Source organism: Eulemur rufifrons, chromosome 7 (genome assembly GCF_041146395.1).
Source record: "Eulemur rufifrons isolate Redbay chromosome 7, OSU_ERuf_1, whole genome shotgun sequence".
Lineage (NCBI taxonomy): Eukaryota > Metazoa > Chordata > Mammalia > Primates > Lemuridae > Eulemur > Eulemur rufifrons.
In genome coordinates, this window is record NC_090989.1 from 125,014,965 (window position 1) to 125,031,935 (window position 16,971).

The 16,971-nt window shown below is 37.2% G+C and overlaps 1 protein-coding gene across 6 annotated transcripts in view; it reads left to right on the forward strand.

The window, feature by feature from the left end:
• CAPN7 (calpain 7) overlaps window positions 1-16,971 on the forward strand; it is a 49,429-nt gene extending 32,458 nt beyond the window's left edge. For 3 of the 6 annotated variants that reach the window (XM_069473257.1, XM_069473259.1, XM_069473258.1), the window contains 9 exons: window positions 6,337-6,481; window positions 6,615-6,714; window positions 7,017-7,152; window positions 8,429-8,504; window positions 11,583-11,728; window positions 12,529-12,591; window positions 13,187-13,317; window positions 15,696-15,788; window positions 15,881-16,971. In XM_069473257.1, the coding sequence (XP_069329358.1) occupies window positions 6,337-6,481; window positions 6,615-6,714; window positions 7,017-7,152; window positions 8,429-8,504; window positions 11,583-11,728; window positions 12,529-12,591; window positions 13,187-13,317; window positions 15,696-15,788; window positions 15,881-16,025 (1,035 nt within the window). In that variant the 3' untranslated portion in view covers window positions 16,026-16,971. The remainder of the gene's footprint in view (window positions 1-6,336; window positions 6,482-6,614; window positions 6,715-7,016; window positions 7,153-8,428; window positions 8,505-11,582; window positions 11,729-12,528; window positions 12,592-13,186; window positions 13,318-15,695; window positions 15,789-15,880) is intronic. The other 3 variants (XM_069473260.1, XM_069473262.1, XM_069473261.1) reach the window with 2 other exon arrangements.

Sequence of the window (16,971 nt, forward strand, 5' to 3'; positions counted from 1 at the left end):
TTTTAATTTGTTAAGACTTATTTTGTGGCCTGAAATGTGATCTATCCTAGAGAATGTTCCATGTGCTTATGAAAAGAATGTACGTTCTGTAGTTTTGGGGTGGAATGTTTTGTAAATGTCTGTTAAGTCCATTTATTCTAAAGTTCAATTTAAGTCCAGTGTTTCTTTTTGACTTTTCTTGTCTTAATGATCTGTCTAGTGCTGTGAGAGGGGTGTTGAAGTCCCTCATTATTATTATTATGTTGCTGTTTCTTTCGTTAGGTCAGGTAATGTTTGTTTTGTGAATCTAGGTGCTCCAGTGGTCAGTGCATATATATTTAGAACTGTTATATCCTCCTGCTGAATTGATCTCTTTATCATTATATTATGACCTTCTTTGTCTTAAAAAGTTTTTGATTTAAAGTCTGTTTTATCTGATATAAGTATAGGTACTCCTATTTGCTTTTGTTTTCTGTTTGCATGGAATACCTTTTTCTACTCCTTTACTTTCTATCTATATTTGTCTTTGTGGGTGAGGTGAGTTTCTCAATCCATTCTGCCAATCTATATCTTTTAAGTGGAGGATTTAATTCAGTTATGTTCAAGGTTAATATTGAAATGCAAGGCTTTGTTATATTGTTAGTTGATTTTCAGTTGTTTTATTTTTCTTTTTCTCTGTGTTTTTGTCTTTGTGGTTGGCTGAGCTTCTGTCATGTTGCCATTTAATTCCTTTCTCTTCTTCCGTTGTGTGGTTGTTTTATGAGACTTATGAGTTTTATATTTTTGTGTGTTTTTGTGATTGTGAATATTGACTTTTCATTTCCATTTGAATATTTCCTGTAGGATCAGACTAGGGATGACTAATTCTCTCAGGGTTTGCTTGCTGGGAAAGATTTTATTTTTTCTTCATTTATGAAGCTTATTCTGTCAGGATGTGAAATTTTGACTGGCAGTTTTTTTCTTTCAGCATTTTGAAAATTCCATCCCATTCTCTTCTGGCCTGTAAGGTGTTTGCTGAGAGGTCAGCCGTTAATCTGATGGGGTTTCCTTGAATGGTGACTGGACACTTTTGCTAATTTTAAAATTCTCTCTTTCACTTTGATTTTAATCATTCTGATTATAGTATACCGTGGTGACGTCCTTTTTGCAGTGTTTTTGCCAGGGGATTGTTGAGCCTCCTGTATGTGAATGTCTAACTCTCTTGATAGTTCTGGGATGTTTTCTTCAATTATTTCCTTAAATAGGTTTTCTAAACTTTTTGGTCTTTCTCACTCTCCAGGGAAAAACAATAATCCATAAATTTAGTCGCTTTATGTAGTCCCAGATGTTTCAGATGCTTTACTCATTCTTTTTTTTTTTTTCTGACTGGATTATAATAGGTAATCCAGTCAGACAAATCAGAACTGTCTTTAAGTTCTGCTTCTGCTCAATCTAGTCTATTCTTAAAGCTTTTGAATGTGTTTTGTATTGCCTTCAAATAATTTTTCAGCTCCAGAATTTGGTTTTTTTTTTTTAATGATATGTTTCCTTGGTAAATTTCTCATTCATATCCTGAATTCAATTTTTTTATTTCTTTATATTGGTTTTCAGATTTCTCCCCCATCTCATTGAGCTTCTGTAGAATCACTATTTGGGATTCTCTATCTGGCATTACAAGGAATTCTTTTTGATTGTGATCCATTGCTAGATAATTGTCATGCCTTTTGGTTTTGGGGGAATTTTTTTGTTTTGTTTTGAGACAAGGTCACACTCTGTCGCTGGGGCTGGAATGTAGTGACCTCATCATAGCTCACTGCAACTTCAAACTTCTGGGCTCAAGCGATTGTTCTCCCTCAGCCTCCTGAGTAGCTGGGACTGTGGGCGCATGCCATCACACCCAGCTAATTTTTCTTTCTGTTGCCTGATTGCCTAATTTTTCTATTTTTTGTAGAGATGGGGTCTTGCTCAGGCTGGTCTTAAACGCCTGGCCTCAAGCAATCCTCCCACCTCAGCCTCCCAAGTGCTAGGATTATAGGCATAAGCCACCACACCCAGCCTCTGTTGTGGTGTTGTATTTCCTTGCTTTTTCATGTTTCCTGTGTCCTTCTGTTGATACCTGCACATCTAACGTAGCAGTTGCTTGTTCCAGTTTTTTGAAATTGCTTTTGAAAGAAGAATTTTTGTCCTGAAGATGTATATATGTTGTTGGTTGAGTAGGACACTTTGGCTTTGATTTTTGGGTGCCTGCAGTAGGGAGATCTTTGATTTCTTAGGCAGCATACAGGGTCAGTAGTATCTGTGATTTCCTTGGTGATTTAGGGAACAGTTACTAGTTAGGGCTGTGGTGTAGTTTTGCTGGGGATTTGAACAGCAGCTGAGCCAGTCTTTGGGCCCTAATGATGGAAGCAGTAGGCTGAGTGTGCCTGATTTTAGGTGCCAGAGCAACTGCACGCTGGCAGCAATGTTGGTATGGCCTAAGGGGCCCGTTCTTGGGCCTTCAGGTGGCTTGCTCAGAAGCTAGTAGTTGAGGCAGAGGGCCAGGTGTGTGCCCATAAGCAGCTGGTGTGATGTGGGAGGTGGCAGTAGTGGTGGTGGAGCTGAGCCACCCACTAGGACCCAAGTGATCTGTGTTGATGTTACTGGTAGCTGCAGTGGATTGGGCAGGCTAGTCCCCAGTCCCACAGCTGCCTGTAACAGGGCCAAGAGTATTGTCCTAAGTGTGCTTAGGAGAGCTTGATCTCCTCTCTCTCTTCCCAGCCCAGTGATAGCTGCAGTCACATCACCTTGAACTGCGCCCGAGGGTGGGATGTGGCCCAGTGTTAAACTCTCAAAATGGCACCAGGTGTAGGTTTGCAATCACAGAGAGCAAGGCCCCTTTCAAGCAAGTGGCAAGGGCAAGAAACTGGCAAGTGCTGTCGCTTGCATCTCCGCCTCACAAGAGCCCATAGCAGGGCTGTGATAATTTTCCTAGGAGTAAGTAGGAGCTTGGGCCCCTACATCAGCCCAAACTCAGTCCAAGGGTGGAGCACTCCCCAGCTTCAAACTCCCAAGCTGGCACCTTGGGCCTGTGACCAGCAAGGGTGGGGCCCCTTCCAGGCAAACAGTGGGAGCAAGATGGTGAGTGAAGTGCTTTCTCTTACAACTCACTTCCACAGTATAGCCCATAGTAGGGCAGCGGGAATTGTCCTCGGTATATGTAAGAGAGCTTGGGCTTCTCTGTCCCTCAGCTGGGCAGGGCTGCAGCCCAAATTCAGCTGAAGGCGGGGTGCTGCCTGACTTCAAACTCCCAAAATGACACCCTGGGCCTTTGACCAGAAAGGGCAGGGCCCTTCCCAGGCAGGCTGTGCTGACAGGAAACTGGGGGGAGTGCAGTTTGCTCAACTCGGTCCTATAACAGCCAACTGCAGGATAGTGGATACCGTCCCAGATGTGTACTGGAAAGCCTAGTTTCCCTGCCCTTTCCCAACCAGGTAGGGGCTGCCTGAGGGCAGGGCATAGCCCAGGGTCAAACTCAAAGTGGCACTTTGGACCTGCAACCCAGAAAGGCTGGGATCCTACCCCAGCAATAGCATGAGTGAGAAACTGTGGAAAATTCTGTCTGCTCACATCTCGGTCTCAACAGCAGCTCACAGCAGGGTGTTGGGAATCTTCCCCAGGGCTTTGTGTAAGCACCTGAGCTCCTCTATCTCTTGGTGCTGCACGGTTGCTGTATGCGCACCCGCAGTTGCCCAGTATCAAGGCTCTCAGAATGGCCCCTGGCTCAAGCTACTCTAAGCTCAGATGCCTGTGTGATTCTGCGTGGGTTTCCTTTCTGAAACAATGCGCAATCTCCAAGCAGCTCCCTGTGTTAGGCCTGAGACCTGCGTGGGTCAGGAGGTTCTCTTGTAGCCAAGACCATAAAAGCTTGTCTCAGAGTGGAGCCCTGGGTGCATCTCTCTTACTGTTGCCCCGCATCCAGGAGCTTCTCCTAGTTGTTTGCCAGTCCCTGGCCTGAGAAGTTGCCCTGAACCTTTTCCTTACCCACTTTTTTGATGCTTCCTGCTGCTTGCCTGGTGAATCCTAGTATTCCCTCCCAGATGATCTGTTCAAAATGTGAGAATCTTCTTACTATCCTGGTTCCTCTCTGTGGAGGAGGCACATGCTACCTGTGTCTAGTTGGGCATCTTGATCCTTTCCCCTCCAGTATTCTGTTTTTGGGTATCTGTTTAAGGAATTTAGGTTATTTTTGCTCTCTCTATTTTGAGACATTTACTTAATTCTGACTTCTATTTTAAAATATTTTCATATCTAATTCAAACATTTATCTCTAAAACCTTTTTTGCATGTAGACCTAATCTTAGACTAAAATTATACCCAGTCTTACATCGTTTGTGACTCTTAATATTTATTAATACCTACATAAAAGTGTTATCCTTTTTGTTTGACTACCTCTAACCTGCTTGCATTTTCTGAAATTGTCATTTTAGTCTCAGTGTTCCTCCCTTTGGGTTATTTTATGTCTCCTCCTTGAGATGATGTTCCATAAATAGTTTACTGTGGAGGTACATCTCCAGTTTAGGCTGCTGACTTCATTCTAGACAAGCCTTATCATGAGAAAGCTTAACCTATCCAAGGCTTTTCTGTTGCTGTCTACTTGGAAACAACTTGAGAAATGGGATGTTTTAGCATAGAGCAGGTTCTTTTTTTTATTATTATTTCTTTAGCATTTCTTTCCCTATTAGGGCCCTCTGAGTTGCTGGTTCTCTACTTATCCAAACCAAACGTACAGCCATGTCTGAGTGTCCTTGAATGTCACTGATGTTTGGGATGTGTCTCTGAAAAGCTACCAGCAATTTCCTCTCCTTTATGCTCCTCATTTAGGAAATGGTAGATACCTAAAATTCAGCCGATTCCCTGCTTTTGCAGAACTAGATTTTATGAAAAGAAATGAATTAAAGCTAAATATCTGTTGACTGATGTGTGGTGAGACACCTGAGGTGTAGAAGAAATTGAGAAAAGAAATTGTATTAATAAATGCTGCTGGGGATTATAGCTTGAGAGAAATGATTGTTACTTATGTCCAGAAATCACATCTACTCCAGGCCACAATTTGCCACTATTTAAAATATAAAATAGCAAGGGAATGTGTCTTTTTTTAAATGTCCCCCAGCGGTGATTTATGACATCCTTAGAGAAAGTATGCAGTTTCTTAAGTTGACTGGTTGAAGTGAGACAAATATTTTTTTCGATTTACCAGCTCTTTTATTTTTCTGAGTCAAGGTAATCAATTCTGTAGACACACATAGTATTTATCAAGCATTTACCATAACCTTAATACTCTGTTCCATAAACTCAGTGGAAAATCTGAAAAAAGATGACAGTATCACCATTTCAAGGAGTTTATGATCTCATTGAGGAGATAAGACTTCTACATTTGTACAAGTAGAAAATAATATAAGATAGGATATTATTTGTTTTAAACTAATGTAACACAGATGGTTAGCACTGTAAAGTTTAGAGGAATGGTAGTAATTAAAAGGAGAAGGAAATTATTAAATGCTAGATACTTACGTTACTTTATTTAGTCTTCACATCAGTCTTCTAGGAAGACGACATAAACTGCATTTTACCAATGAGTAAAAAAAATGCTCAGAGAGGGTAAATGACCCACCCAGAGAGCTAGAATTTGGTCCCATTTTATTCTCATACTGAAGTCTGTGTTCTTTCCCTTTTCTTCAGTGCTTCATTCTTCACTGAGAGAAGAAGGGATAGCTAAAAGGGATCAGAGCAGGCCTTCCAGGAAAAGGGAACAGCATGAGGAAATGCTTTTAGAAGCAAAATTGAATACAGATTTTATGGGATTATGAAAGCCTAGATTAGAGCCAAAGAGATATGAGGTGTGAGTACTGGGAATATAAAGAGGGTCCAGAGTAGAGTGAGCTTTGAAAAGGCAGGGAATACTTGATGCTCTAAGGCAGCACTAAGAGAACTTCCTGTGATGATGGAAACGTTCTGTATCTTTGCTGTCCAGTTCATTAGCTAGTAGCTACACATGATCGTTGAACACTTGAAATGTGGCTCATGTTAAAAATAAAAAAATTTTTTAAATGTGGCTAGTGTGACTAAGGAACTGACTTTTAAATTTTATTTAATTTTAATTTCAGTATATGTGGTTAGTGACTACTGTGTTGGACAGCATAGCTCTGGGGAGTAGATAGCCATTTACAGTTTTTAATCAGATATGTGACCTGGTGAAAAGTGTTAAAAGTATTAATTTCAAGTTGATTTGAAGGGAAGAAAATTGATAAGTACTCAAAATTGATCCTCTCTAGTAAAAGAATGGTATACCTAATAAAATTTTTTTTGCAACTTAATGTTTTCTCGTCTTTTTGATAACAGGGGCTGCGATTTATCCAATTGAAAAACCCTTGGAGTCATTTACGTTGGAAAGGAAGATACAGTGAAAATGATGTAAAAAACTGGACTCCAGAGTTGCAAAAGTATTTAAACTTTGATCCCCGAACAGCTCAGAAGATAGACAATGGTAAATAAATCTTTTTAATTTTAACACCATGTGTCTTCAAATAAAATGATTTAATAAGATAAAATGTTTTTAACTGATTTACGTCATTTATCATTAAGTATTTTTTTAGATTAACAAAAATATTAATTTTTAGGAATATTTTGGATTTCCTGGGATGATCTCTGCCAGTACTATGATGTGATTTATTTGAGTTGGAATCCAGGTCTTTTTAAAGAATCAACGTGTATTCACAGGTAACTTTTTGCATTTCAGAGCATGCTTTATAGTGTTCTCCACTTTTTTCTTTTAAAAATGTAATGGCTAATTTAGGAAGACTGATATTCCCTCTTTTTGTTACGCCCACAGGTGACTGTCTTATAATAGTTTTCTTTCTATTCTTCTTGGTTATGCCAGAAATTTTAAGAACAATAAAACCAAACCAAAAAAAATCTGATAGCTAAATTGTAGTTGAAATAAAGCATTTTTAAAATTAGTGTTATATTTTAGCTCTATGAAAAATTTAATTACCATCTCCTTTGTTGACTTTATCTTTTAGTACTTGGGATGCTAAGCAAGGACCTGTGAAAGACGCCTATAGCCTGGCCAACAACCCCCAGTACAAACTGGAGGTTCAGTGTCCACAAGGGGGCGCAGCAGTTTGGATTTTACTTAGTAGACACATAACAGACAAGGTACTGATTAACCTTCTAATGATACCCTGTGCAGAAATTTTTTTTTTAATACAGTTAGACCACTGTGAAACATTTAAGTGATTTGATCACCAGCCTGTTTAATTTATACAGGTGCTCTGAAAATAGTGTTTTCTCAGATAAATGAATATTTTCCTCCAGGAAAATTTATATTTTATAATCATGTACTTAAAATATAGTTTAAAAGTAATCTCTAAAGAAAAAATATGAGGGAGTTTATGCTTTCTAGTGAGAGTTTGGGGATTGAGTATATATACTTTAGAACTTAATATTAAAATATCCTGAAGGGAATTTGGAAATGTTAAGTCATTAGTCTTGATTTTATAAAAGCTAACCATAATCTCAGTAGTTTCAGAATCTCATTTAATGTATTACTTCATAAATTTTGGTCATCTATTGAAATGACAATTCAGAAAAACAATGTTTTTATAGCAATAAATAGCTGGGAAAAAATGCTTTTAAAATTAGAGGACTGTTTTTTAACATTAAATAAAAAGCATTTTGGCCGGGCATGAAAGCTCATGCCTGTAATCCTAGCACTCTGGGAGGCCGAGGTGGGCAGGTCATTTGAGCTCAGGAGTTCAAGACCAGCCTGAGCAAGAGCAAGACACTGTCTCTACCAAAAAAAAAAAAAAAAAAAAAAAATTAGCTGGACAACTAAAAATATATAGAAAAAATTAGCTGGGCGTGGTGGTGCATGCCTGTAGTCCCAGCTACTCAGAGGCCGGGGCAGTAGAATTGCCTGAGCCCAGGACTTGGAAGTTACTGTGAGCTAGGCTGACGCCACAGCACTCTAGCCTGGGCAACAGAGTGAGACTCTGTCTCAAAAAAAAAAAAAAAAATAAGTAAAATAAAGAGCAGTTTGAGGCCGGGTGTGGTGGCTCACACCTGTAATCCTAGCACTCTGGGAGGCCGAGGCGGGTGGATCGCTCGAGGTCAGGAGGTCAGGAGTTCGAGACCAGCCTGAGCAAGGGCGAGACCCCGTCTCTACTAAAAATAGAAAGAAATTATCTGACCAACTAAAATATATATATAGAAAAAATTAGCTGGGCATGGTGGTGCATGCCTGTAGTCCCAGCTACTCGGGAGGCTGAGGCAGTAGGATTGCTTGAGCCCAGGAGTTTGAGGTTGCTGTGAGCTAGGCTGATGCCACGGCACTCTAGCCCAGGCAACAGAGTGAGACTCTGTCTCAAAAAAAAAAAAAAAAAAGCAGTTTGAGCTCACTTTTCTAACCACATTGGATTCTTTGTGATTTTAGGATGATTTTGCAAATAATCGAGAATTTATCACAATGGTTGTATACAAGACTGATGGGAAAAAAGTTTATTACCCAGGTATGTATGTATAGTACTCAAGAAAATATTAAAACAAACATACATTAAAATTTTATTTACATGATTAAGTTGAAAAATGACAAATTTTATGTGGATACTATGTAGAAATTAATAATTATGTTGATAGACTAATAGAAACCACTCAAACAGATGGGTGGGTATTTATGCTGCTCTTTGTCTTGTTTTGATTTATCGTTAGAGACTCCAGGAATTTGGTATTTCCACATTCTTGCACGTTGATGTCAGAATTTTATTTCTGAAACTTAAATCATGTCTTTTCTGTGCTCAAAAATATTTGGTGGTTTTCATGGGCTCTTGTATAAAATCTGAGCTCTTCAGCATGGTATATAATAAGGCTTTTTATATGCTGGCCTTCATCTACCTGCCCCTTTATTTCACGCCTCAGCTTTTCATAGTACCCTCACTGAGTTACTTGCTAGTCCTGAATACACCATGCCCTGTTGCCCCTCTTTTCACACCATTTCCTCTGTCAAGACTCTCTGTCCCTGCCCTCTACCCACAGACCCTGTTCTACTTTAGCCTAAATGTTATCTGCTCAGTGATAACCTTTCCAGATTCTGCCAGGCAAAATCAGTCTTTCCCTCCACAGGGCTTCTGAGGCATGTAACACATTATATTGAAACCACTTTGCTTTCACATCAAAAGAAAAAAAATTATCAGTTAGTGATAGGAACGGTTTTAAGGCCAAAGGGAACAGTGGTGAACAAAACAGGACTCTGCTTCCATGGACTTTATGTTCTAGTTGGGGAGACAGATAAGCAAGAAACATGTCAAGTAGTGATACATGTGTGTAAAGAAGTAAAATAAGGTCATGTGTTAGTGACTAGTTGGTTGCTTTGATGGGGTGGTCATGGAGAAGGGGTAAGAGGAACTGTGAATGACAAAAGGGAGTCAGTCATGTAAAGAAATAGAGGGAAAAGCATTACAAGCAGAGGGAATAGTGAGTACCAGGACCCTACAGTGAGAAAAGATAGGAGAGGGCCAAAGCTGGAAACAGTAACCAATAAGGCAGTGTTATTTATGTGAGCAATGATGGTGATTTGAACTTGGGGTAGTAGGAGTGAAGTTGAGGCGTGGACAGATTTCAGTTTCAGTAGGATTGTCAGGACTTAATTGAGTTGAAGTGTAGGAGGGCAAAGAGGAATAAGGGATGACTTCTGGTTTTTTAGACTTGAGCAATAGAAAGGTGTACATTTACTGAGATGGGCAAGAATTGGTGGGGAGAGGAGAGGGAGCATCTATTGTGGGGTAAAATCAAAAATTAATTTTTGGTTTGCTAAATTTGTGATATCTGTTTGATATATCTAAGTGAAGATGCCAACTAGGCACTTGGATTTTTTAGTAGAGTTCTAGGGTAAGGTTAGAGGTACCGATTGACGAGTCGGGAGCATATAGATGGGACCGCACTGTATAAATCACTTATGGAGAGAGTTTTAGATACAGAGATGAACACCTAGGACCCGACCCTTGGACTCTCAGACAGCTTGAGATTGAGCAGAGGACAAAGTACCACAAAAGAATTTGAACAGAGTGCCTGATGAAATAAAATGAGGTTTCACATATCTCAAGCAAGGAAAGTATTTCAAGAACAAAAGAATGGGCAATTGCATCTATTGCTATTTAGAGAGGTCAAATAAGATTAGAGAAGAGACTGTGGGACTTAGCATCCTGGCAGTTATTACTGACCTTGACAAGAACAGGCTTGGTGGAGAGGTGGGGCTAGAAACCCAATTGGATTGGTTTAAAAAGAGACTGTGAGGCCGGGTGCGGTGGCTCACGCCTGCCCATAATCCTAGCACTCTGGGAGGCCGAGGTGGGCGGATCATTTGAGCTCAGGAGTTGGAGACCAGCCTGAGCAAGAGCAAAACCCCGTCTCTACTAAAAATAGAAAGAAATTAGCTGGACAACTAAAAATATATAGAAAAAATTAGCCAGGCATGGTGGTGCATGCCTGTAGTCCCAGCTACTTGGGAGGCTGAGGCAGTAGGATTGCTTGAGCCCAGGAGTTTGAGGTTGTTGTGAGCTAGGCTGATGCCATGGCACTCGAGCCCAGGCAACAGAGTGAGACTCTGTCCCAAAAAAAAAAAAAAGAGAGACTGTGATATAAGTTAAGGAAGCAATTACTGATAATTCTTTCAAGAAGGCTATGCAAAGAAATGGGCAGTGGTGGGAAGATGGGATCAAAATCAAGTCATATTTTATTTAATCATAGGAAATTATGGCTTTCTTCCCCATCACACTGTGTTGAGGGCAAGCCAGTTTATATCACTAGGTTCTGGGATGGGTATGGTACATAGTAGTGACAAATATCAAATTAAACTAGCCAGATTTTCCATTTTTCATATGTTGGTCACCATAAAACTAAAAAAGCACAAATATATTCCTAACATTAAAATGTTATATGGCTTTTCAATTTCAAGTATATTTTTTATTCTTTTAACTTGGATTTTTTTTTTTTTTAACAATGCTCCCTTTTATGGATAGTGATTTTGCCTTTTCAGAGTACTTCTGGGTTTATAGTTAAATAAAATGTCGTTCATATGATAGAATATTATACAGGCAGTTAAAAGGAATAAACTATATAGAACAACATAGATCTTTAAAAAATGTTGAGTGAAAAATGAAAGATACAAGACATATCCTTTTTTAGATACATACACAGAAAACAATTATTTGTTCATTCTTTTTTAGGAGGAGGGAGTATATGTGTACTAAAGTCTAAAAAAACGCCTACCAGATCCATCAGTAGAAGGGAATAAGATAAAGGTGGATGGTTAAAAGGGACTTTGTTTTATGAAAAGCCAGTCTCTTAGTATCATTTTTTTAATGTTAATTCTGAGTGGTGGGAAATACAGACTTATTTTTATATATTTTGTATCTTTTTTTAAATTTTCACCTTAATTTGAAATTGTAATTCACTAATATCATTATATTTTAAAGACAGAATCAGTTAAGGGGATGCCCATCCATTTATTTATTTTTCCTACCCTCAACCATAAAATTTCAGAAGCTAAAGGAAGAAAAGTATCTTTTTGTAAACCACCTTGTTGTTTGCAGCTGACCCGCCTCCATACATTGATGGGATTCGAATTAACAGCCCTCATTATTTGACTAAGATAAAGCTGACCACACCTGGAACCCATACCTTTACATTAGTGGTGTCTCAGTATGAAAAACAGAACACAATTCATTATACAGTCCGGGTAAGTAAAACCAACATAATGGTAAAACACAGTAATACAAAGTATATAATCTGCTTTGTAAGTGGCATTATCTGGAGAAAAAGTTTATTTCTGCTTCTTGGTCAACCCCCCTCCCCATGTCCAGCTACTGGCAAAAAAGAAAAAGTTTATTTCTGAAAAATTCATTGTTCTCTATTTTTGTGTTTATATATTGTTTAATATTAAGTTATTATGCTTCCTGTAGAAAATATGCTTTTGAAAAATGATGCTTTTATTTTGAGTGAACATTTTAATTTTCACAGTAATAGTATAGTCCTGAGGTAATGTGGTATGTTGGACTAATAAATTTAATTTTGCAGCAGGCAGTAAAAACTTTAGCCTACTTGTTGAAAGATGACTTTGAACTTAGTAAAAGCGAATTAGTCACCTAGAAACATACTGCTCTCCTGGAGCTGGAAAGGTCATTGTAATTTTGTTCTGCATAGATTTGCTTGCTGTAGATAAGTAAAGAAGCTTAATTTGAATAGGATTTTAGTGAAGAAAGGGACATTGGGAGCTGCTGGCACCCCTTCATTCTTCAGATGCAGAAGCCAAGGCATGGAAAGATTGTGATTTGTCCCGAGTCATACAGTTGGTGGCTGAAAAAGCTGTAACAAGATCCCTAGCTTCGCAGTTTCCAGCTCATTAAACCTGACTTGATACCAGGCTGACTGTAATAATGACTTGTATATGCCAACTCATTTTTCAGTCTTCCAATATATTCTTCTGTCACATTGTCTTTGTAAGTATAACATCCGTACAATCATTTTTCTTTAATTTAGGTATATTCAGCGTGCAGCTTTACTTTTTCGAAGATTCCTTCACCATACACCTTATCAAAACGGGTGAGAAAATTCTTTCTCTGGGCTGTTATCTCAGCATTCTTTAGAATTTTAGAATTTCTTTTCATTTTATTCTTCACATTTAGCAATTTATTATGAAATAACCTGAGATTGATAGGGATACAAGGGAAATGTAAGTGGCCTCTTGTCTGGGTTGGAATACAAGATCTTCAGTGAGCAATAAGTGATTCTGTGGAAAGAAAGAAATTCAGAGAAAGAAGATTAGTGCAAACTTTGGTTGTTAGAGAAAGCCATGTGGATGAACCTTGAAAGGAGAATTTGAGACTAACTTTGCAAGAGTGGGTTAGATTACGTGTAGAGGAAGATTTTTAAGGAGAATTTCTAGTAAGAATAACAACTTGATTAAAAGCTGAGAGGTAGAGATAGGGTTTAGTGTAGCAAAGCAACCTGGCTAAAATGGAAAGTTGGTGAGTTTCATTGACTGTCCATGGCAAATAAAGAATGGGAAGATGGCGTGGAGCCACAGAGTAGAAAATTGGGGTTTTCTTGTTTTGGTTTTTTTTAAGGTACAAAGCAGTTTTGCTTTAAAGTAGAATTGGAGGATGAAATTTTGTTAATGTAAAAATTGTTCTATTAGATTAATGGAAAGTGGAGTGGTCAGAGTGCTGGAGGATGTGGAAATTTCCAAGAGACTCACAGAAATAATCCCATCTACCAATTTCATATAGAAAAAACTGGGCCATTACTGATTGAGCTACGAGGGCCAAGGTTTGTGATGAGTAACTTTCTTAAATTAATGATGTTATATTAAAAATGAACATATTGAAATAGAATAAAGTTTAGAAATAGACCTAAGTACATATGTACATTTAATTTATAATGATAGCATCATAGAAGAATGGGGAAAGGACAATATTAAATAAATGATATAGAATAATTGAGTATTCATGTATAAAAAATAGTTATTAGACCCCTATCTCACATCAAGTCTAAAAATCAATTCTAGGTGTATTAAAAACCTGGAAGAGAAAGACAAAGCATACAGCTTCTAGAAGGTAATACAGGAGATGTCTTAATAACCTCAGGAGAAGAAAAGATTTCTTGAGACAAAGAGCACAGCAAAAGATTTGCAAATACACAATATTAATAAAAAGTCTCCAGTTTTTTTTTTTTAAACAAAAACATGTCCTAAAAGAGACAATCCAGATGGCCAGCAAACCATTGTAATAGCCAGAAGTGTTTATCGATGACATTTAAGATTATGATGTAGTTATATTAATAGAGTATAACAATGAAAATGAACAAATTACAGCTACACACAACATGATGGATGAGTCTTAAAAACAGTGCTGAGGCTGGGCGCAGAGGCTCATGCCTATAATCCTAGCACTTTGGGAGGTCGAGGCAGGACGATCACTTGAGGCCAGGAGTTTGAGACAAGCCTGGGCAACATAGCAAGACCCCATCTTTACAAAAAGTAATAAAAATTAGCCGAGCATTGTGGCACATGCCTGTAGTCCCAGCTACTTGGGAGGCTGAGGTGGGAGGATTGTTTGAGCCCAGGAGTTCGAGGCTGCAGTGAGCTATGATCATGCCACTGCATTCTAGCCTGAGCAACAGAGCAAGACCCTCATCTCTTAAAAAAAAAAGTTGAGCAAAAGCCATACACACAGAATATATACTGTATGATTTTACTTCTTTGAAGTCAAGAACACGCAAAACTAAACAAATGGTGTTTAAGGATGCACACTAAGGGATAAAATACTATAAAGTAAATCAAGAAAGTGATTACCATAAAAGTTAGCTTTGTGGGGGACAGGATTTGCAAGGATTTGCAGGATATACTCAGAAAGGAGTATACAAGAGACTTCTGTGGTGCTGAGAGGGCTTGATCTGAGTGGTGGTTACCCAGGAGTTTATTCACTTTACAAATTATGTTGTAATATATGTTTTTTATATATATATAAGATATATGTTTTATATATATAAAAATATATATGTTTTATTTACTTTGTGTTGCATTTCATAATTTAAAAGCTTTTAAAAATACAGAGAATACAAATAAAAATAGTCCTATCTTATGAATAAGATTAGGCTCAACTTACAAACTAATTTTGTTTGCCTTACAAACTAATTCAAAAGCAATTAATAATCCTTTAGATATTTAGATATGATTAAGCTATTTTTCCACAAAGTCATTTTTAAAACCTCAGCTGATTTGATAGGTAAAGTAGGTATTTAATTGCTCATTTGTACTTAATTTCTAGATAAATTGAACATGTAAAAATGTTTACTGGCAATATATTTTCCTGTATTTATTACCTAGTCATGTTTTTGCCCATTTTTCTTAACTGTTAAGCATGGATAAGTTAAAGTTACTAAATCCTTCATATATTTGCAAATATTTTCCCTAGATTGTCATTTTTACCCCACCAAGAAAAAGATTTCATTTTAAAGTAATCAAATCTGTCTTTTCTGGCTGCTTTTTGCTGTGGATAGGAAATCTCACCCCATTATTAAATAAATTTTCACCATGTTTTCTTCTTCCTTTATGTTTTAATTTTTTTTTACATTGTATTTAGTTCATGAATATATTTTTATATTTGGTGTATAATACAATTTAACAGTATTTTCAAAATTATTTGTCACCTCATCACCATCTAAATGAATTCTTCCTTACTGATTTAGAATGTTATGTCTATCATATGCTAACTACTTCTGTAAATTTAGATTTTATTTCAGGGCTTTTTTTCCTATTCCATGGGCTTTTCTGCCTATTACAATGACAGTATTTTATCTTTTAAATTTAAAGGACAGGGGCGCGCTCGAGGTTGGGCCGGGAGAAAAATAAATAAATAAATTTAAAGGACAATATTTATCTTTTAAATTATTCCCAGAGGAGCTTTTGGTTAAGTCTTTTTTAAAAGTAAGTTTTAATATAATGTTAATCTTTATGCTTTCAATTAAAACATATAAATGGTATTTTGTTTGAGTAAAAATGAAATGCATGTGTTTCAGGGTACTGTTTTTCACTACTGAAGCTTCAGAAACATTTACTTAATACATCTGGTCTTTAGATGGTTATTTAAAATCATGTATTTGAGACTATTTAATAATACAGTAATTCTGTTTATTTTAAATGCTAGGCAATATAGCGTTGGATTTGAAGTTGTAACAGTTTCTGTGGTGGGAGATCCTGGTCCCCATGGCTTTCCAAGGAAATCTAGTGGTGACTATAGGTAATTTTGGCATTTTGATTGGATCTAATTTATATTTTACTTTTTGTGACATTATCTTCTATAAACCTTATTCTTATTTTCCCTGAATACAGGTGTGGGTTTTGCTACCTGGAATTAGAAAATATACCTGCTGGGATCTTTAATATCATTCCCAGTACTTTTTTGCCTAAACAAGAAGGACCTTTTTTCTTGGACTTTAATAGTATTATCCCCATCAAGATAACACAACTTCAGTGATGGAGAAATCTCAAAAATTACTGGATTTTATATTTATCAAACGTCAACTCTTCAGATGAGGACACAGATCTTCAGGACAGTAAACACAACAATCAGAATGGAATTAAATCTCTAAAAACATGTTGCAGTAGAATCTGGTGCTTGTTCAGGGCATTTGGTGAGAATTGTATGTAGTCAGAATTACCTAAATCACCTAGAAGTACAGTTTACATGGTTTTGTGTATATATAGAGTTGGCTTGCATTTAGGGGCCATTTTGTATAAAAAGTGCATATGATTAATGTTTAGACTCAGTAATCACTGTGAGATGCCTTTGATAAAAGGATAAAGGAACTAAAACCAGATGGGCAAAATGAGGGGCAAAGATTCATTGAGTGAAATGCTAGGCTAGTTTGATATCCTGAAATATTTACATTATGTTTCCCTTTTTTGCAGAGCATGTTATAAGCTAAACCTGCCTGTGTTGACTCCACTATACATCTTGGGCGACTGATTACCAAATGAATTGTTACCATAACTAATTTTAATTTTGCATTATTTATGATTTTAAATGTTTATTATTGCCCAGATGTAATAAAAGAATAAAGCTAATTCTAATTAGCATGAAGATGCTCATGCTTAAGAATGAAGGTTGTTGAGGTTAGATACCTATCTCCCATTGAATCATGTAGAAAGAACTGAGGTAAGTTCACTATTGCAGTTTTTATTTTTTAAAGTAGTAATTGGAGACATTAAAGACATTACAATTTAGTTTGTATAGTCTTTTTTAAATTGCTCTGTAACTCAATGTTCTAGTGGTAACAACACTTTGAAGAAATTGAGAGTTTAATATATAGCTATTGGGTTATATAGCATTGAGAAAAAGTGAATTGCCAAGATACTAGTGTTGTGTAAATTCCTGGTTTACATAAAAATCCATCAAAACAATGTTCAAGATTTTAAAGGTC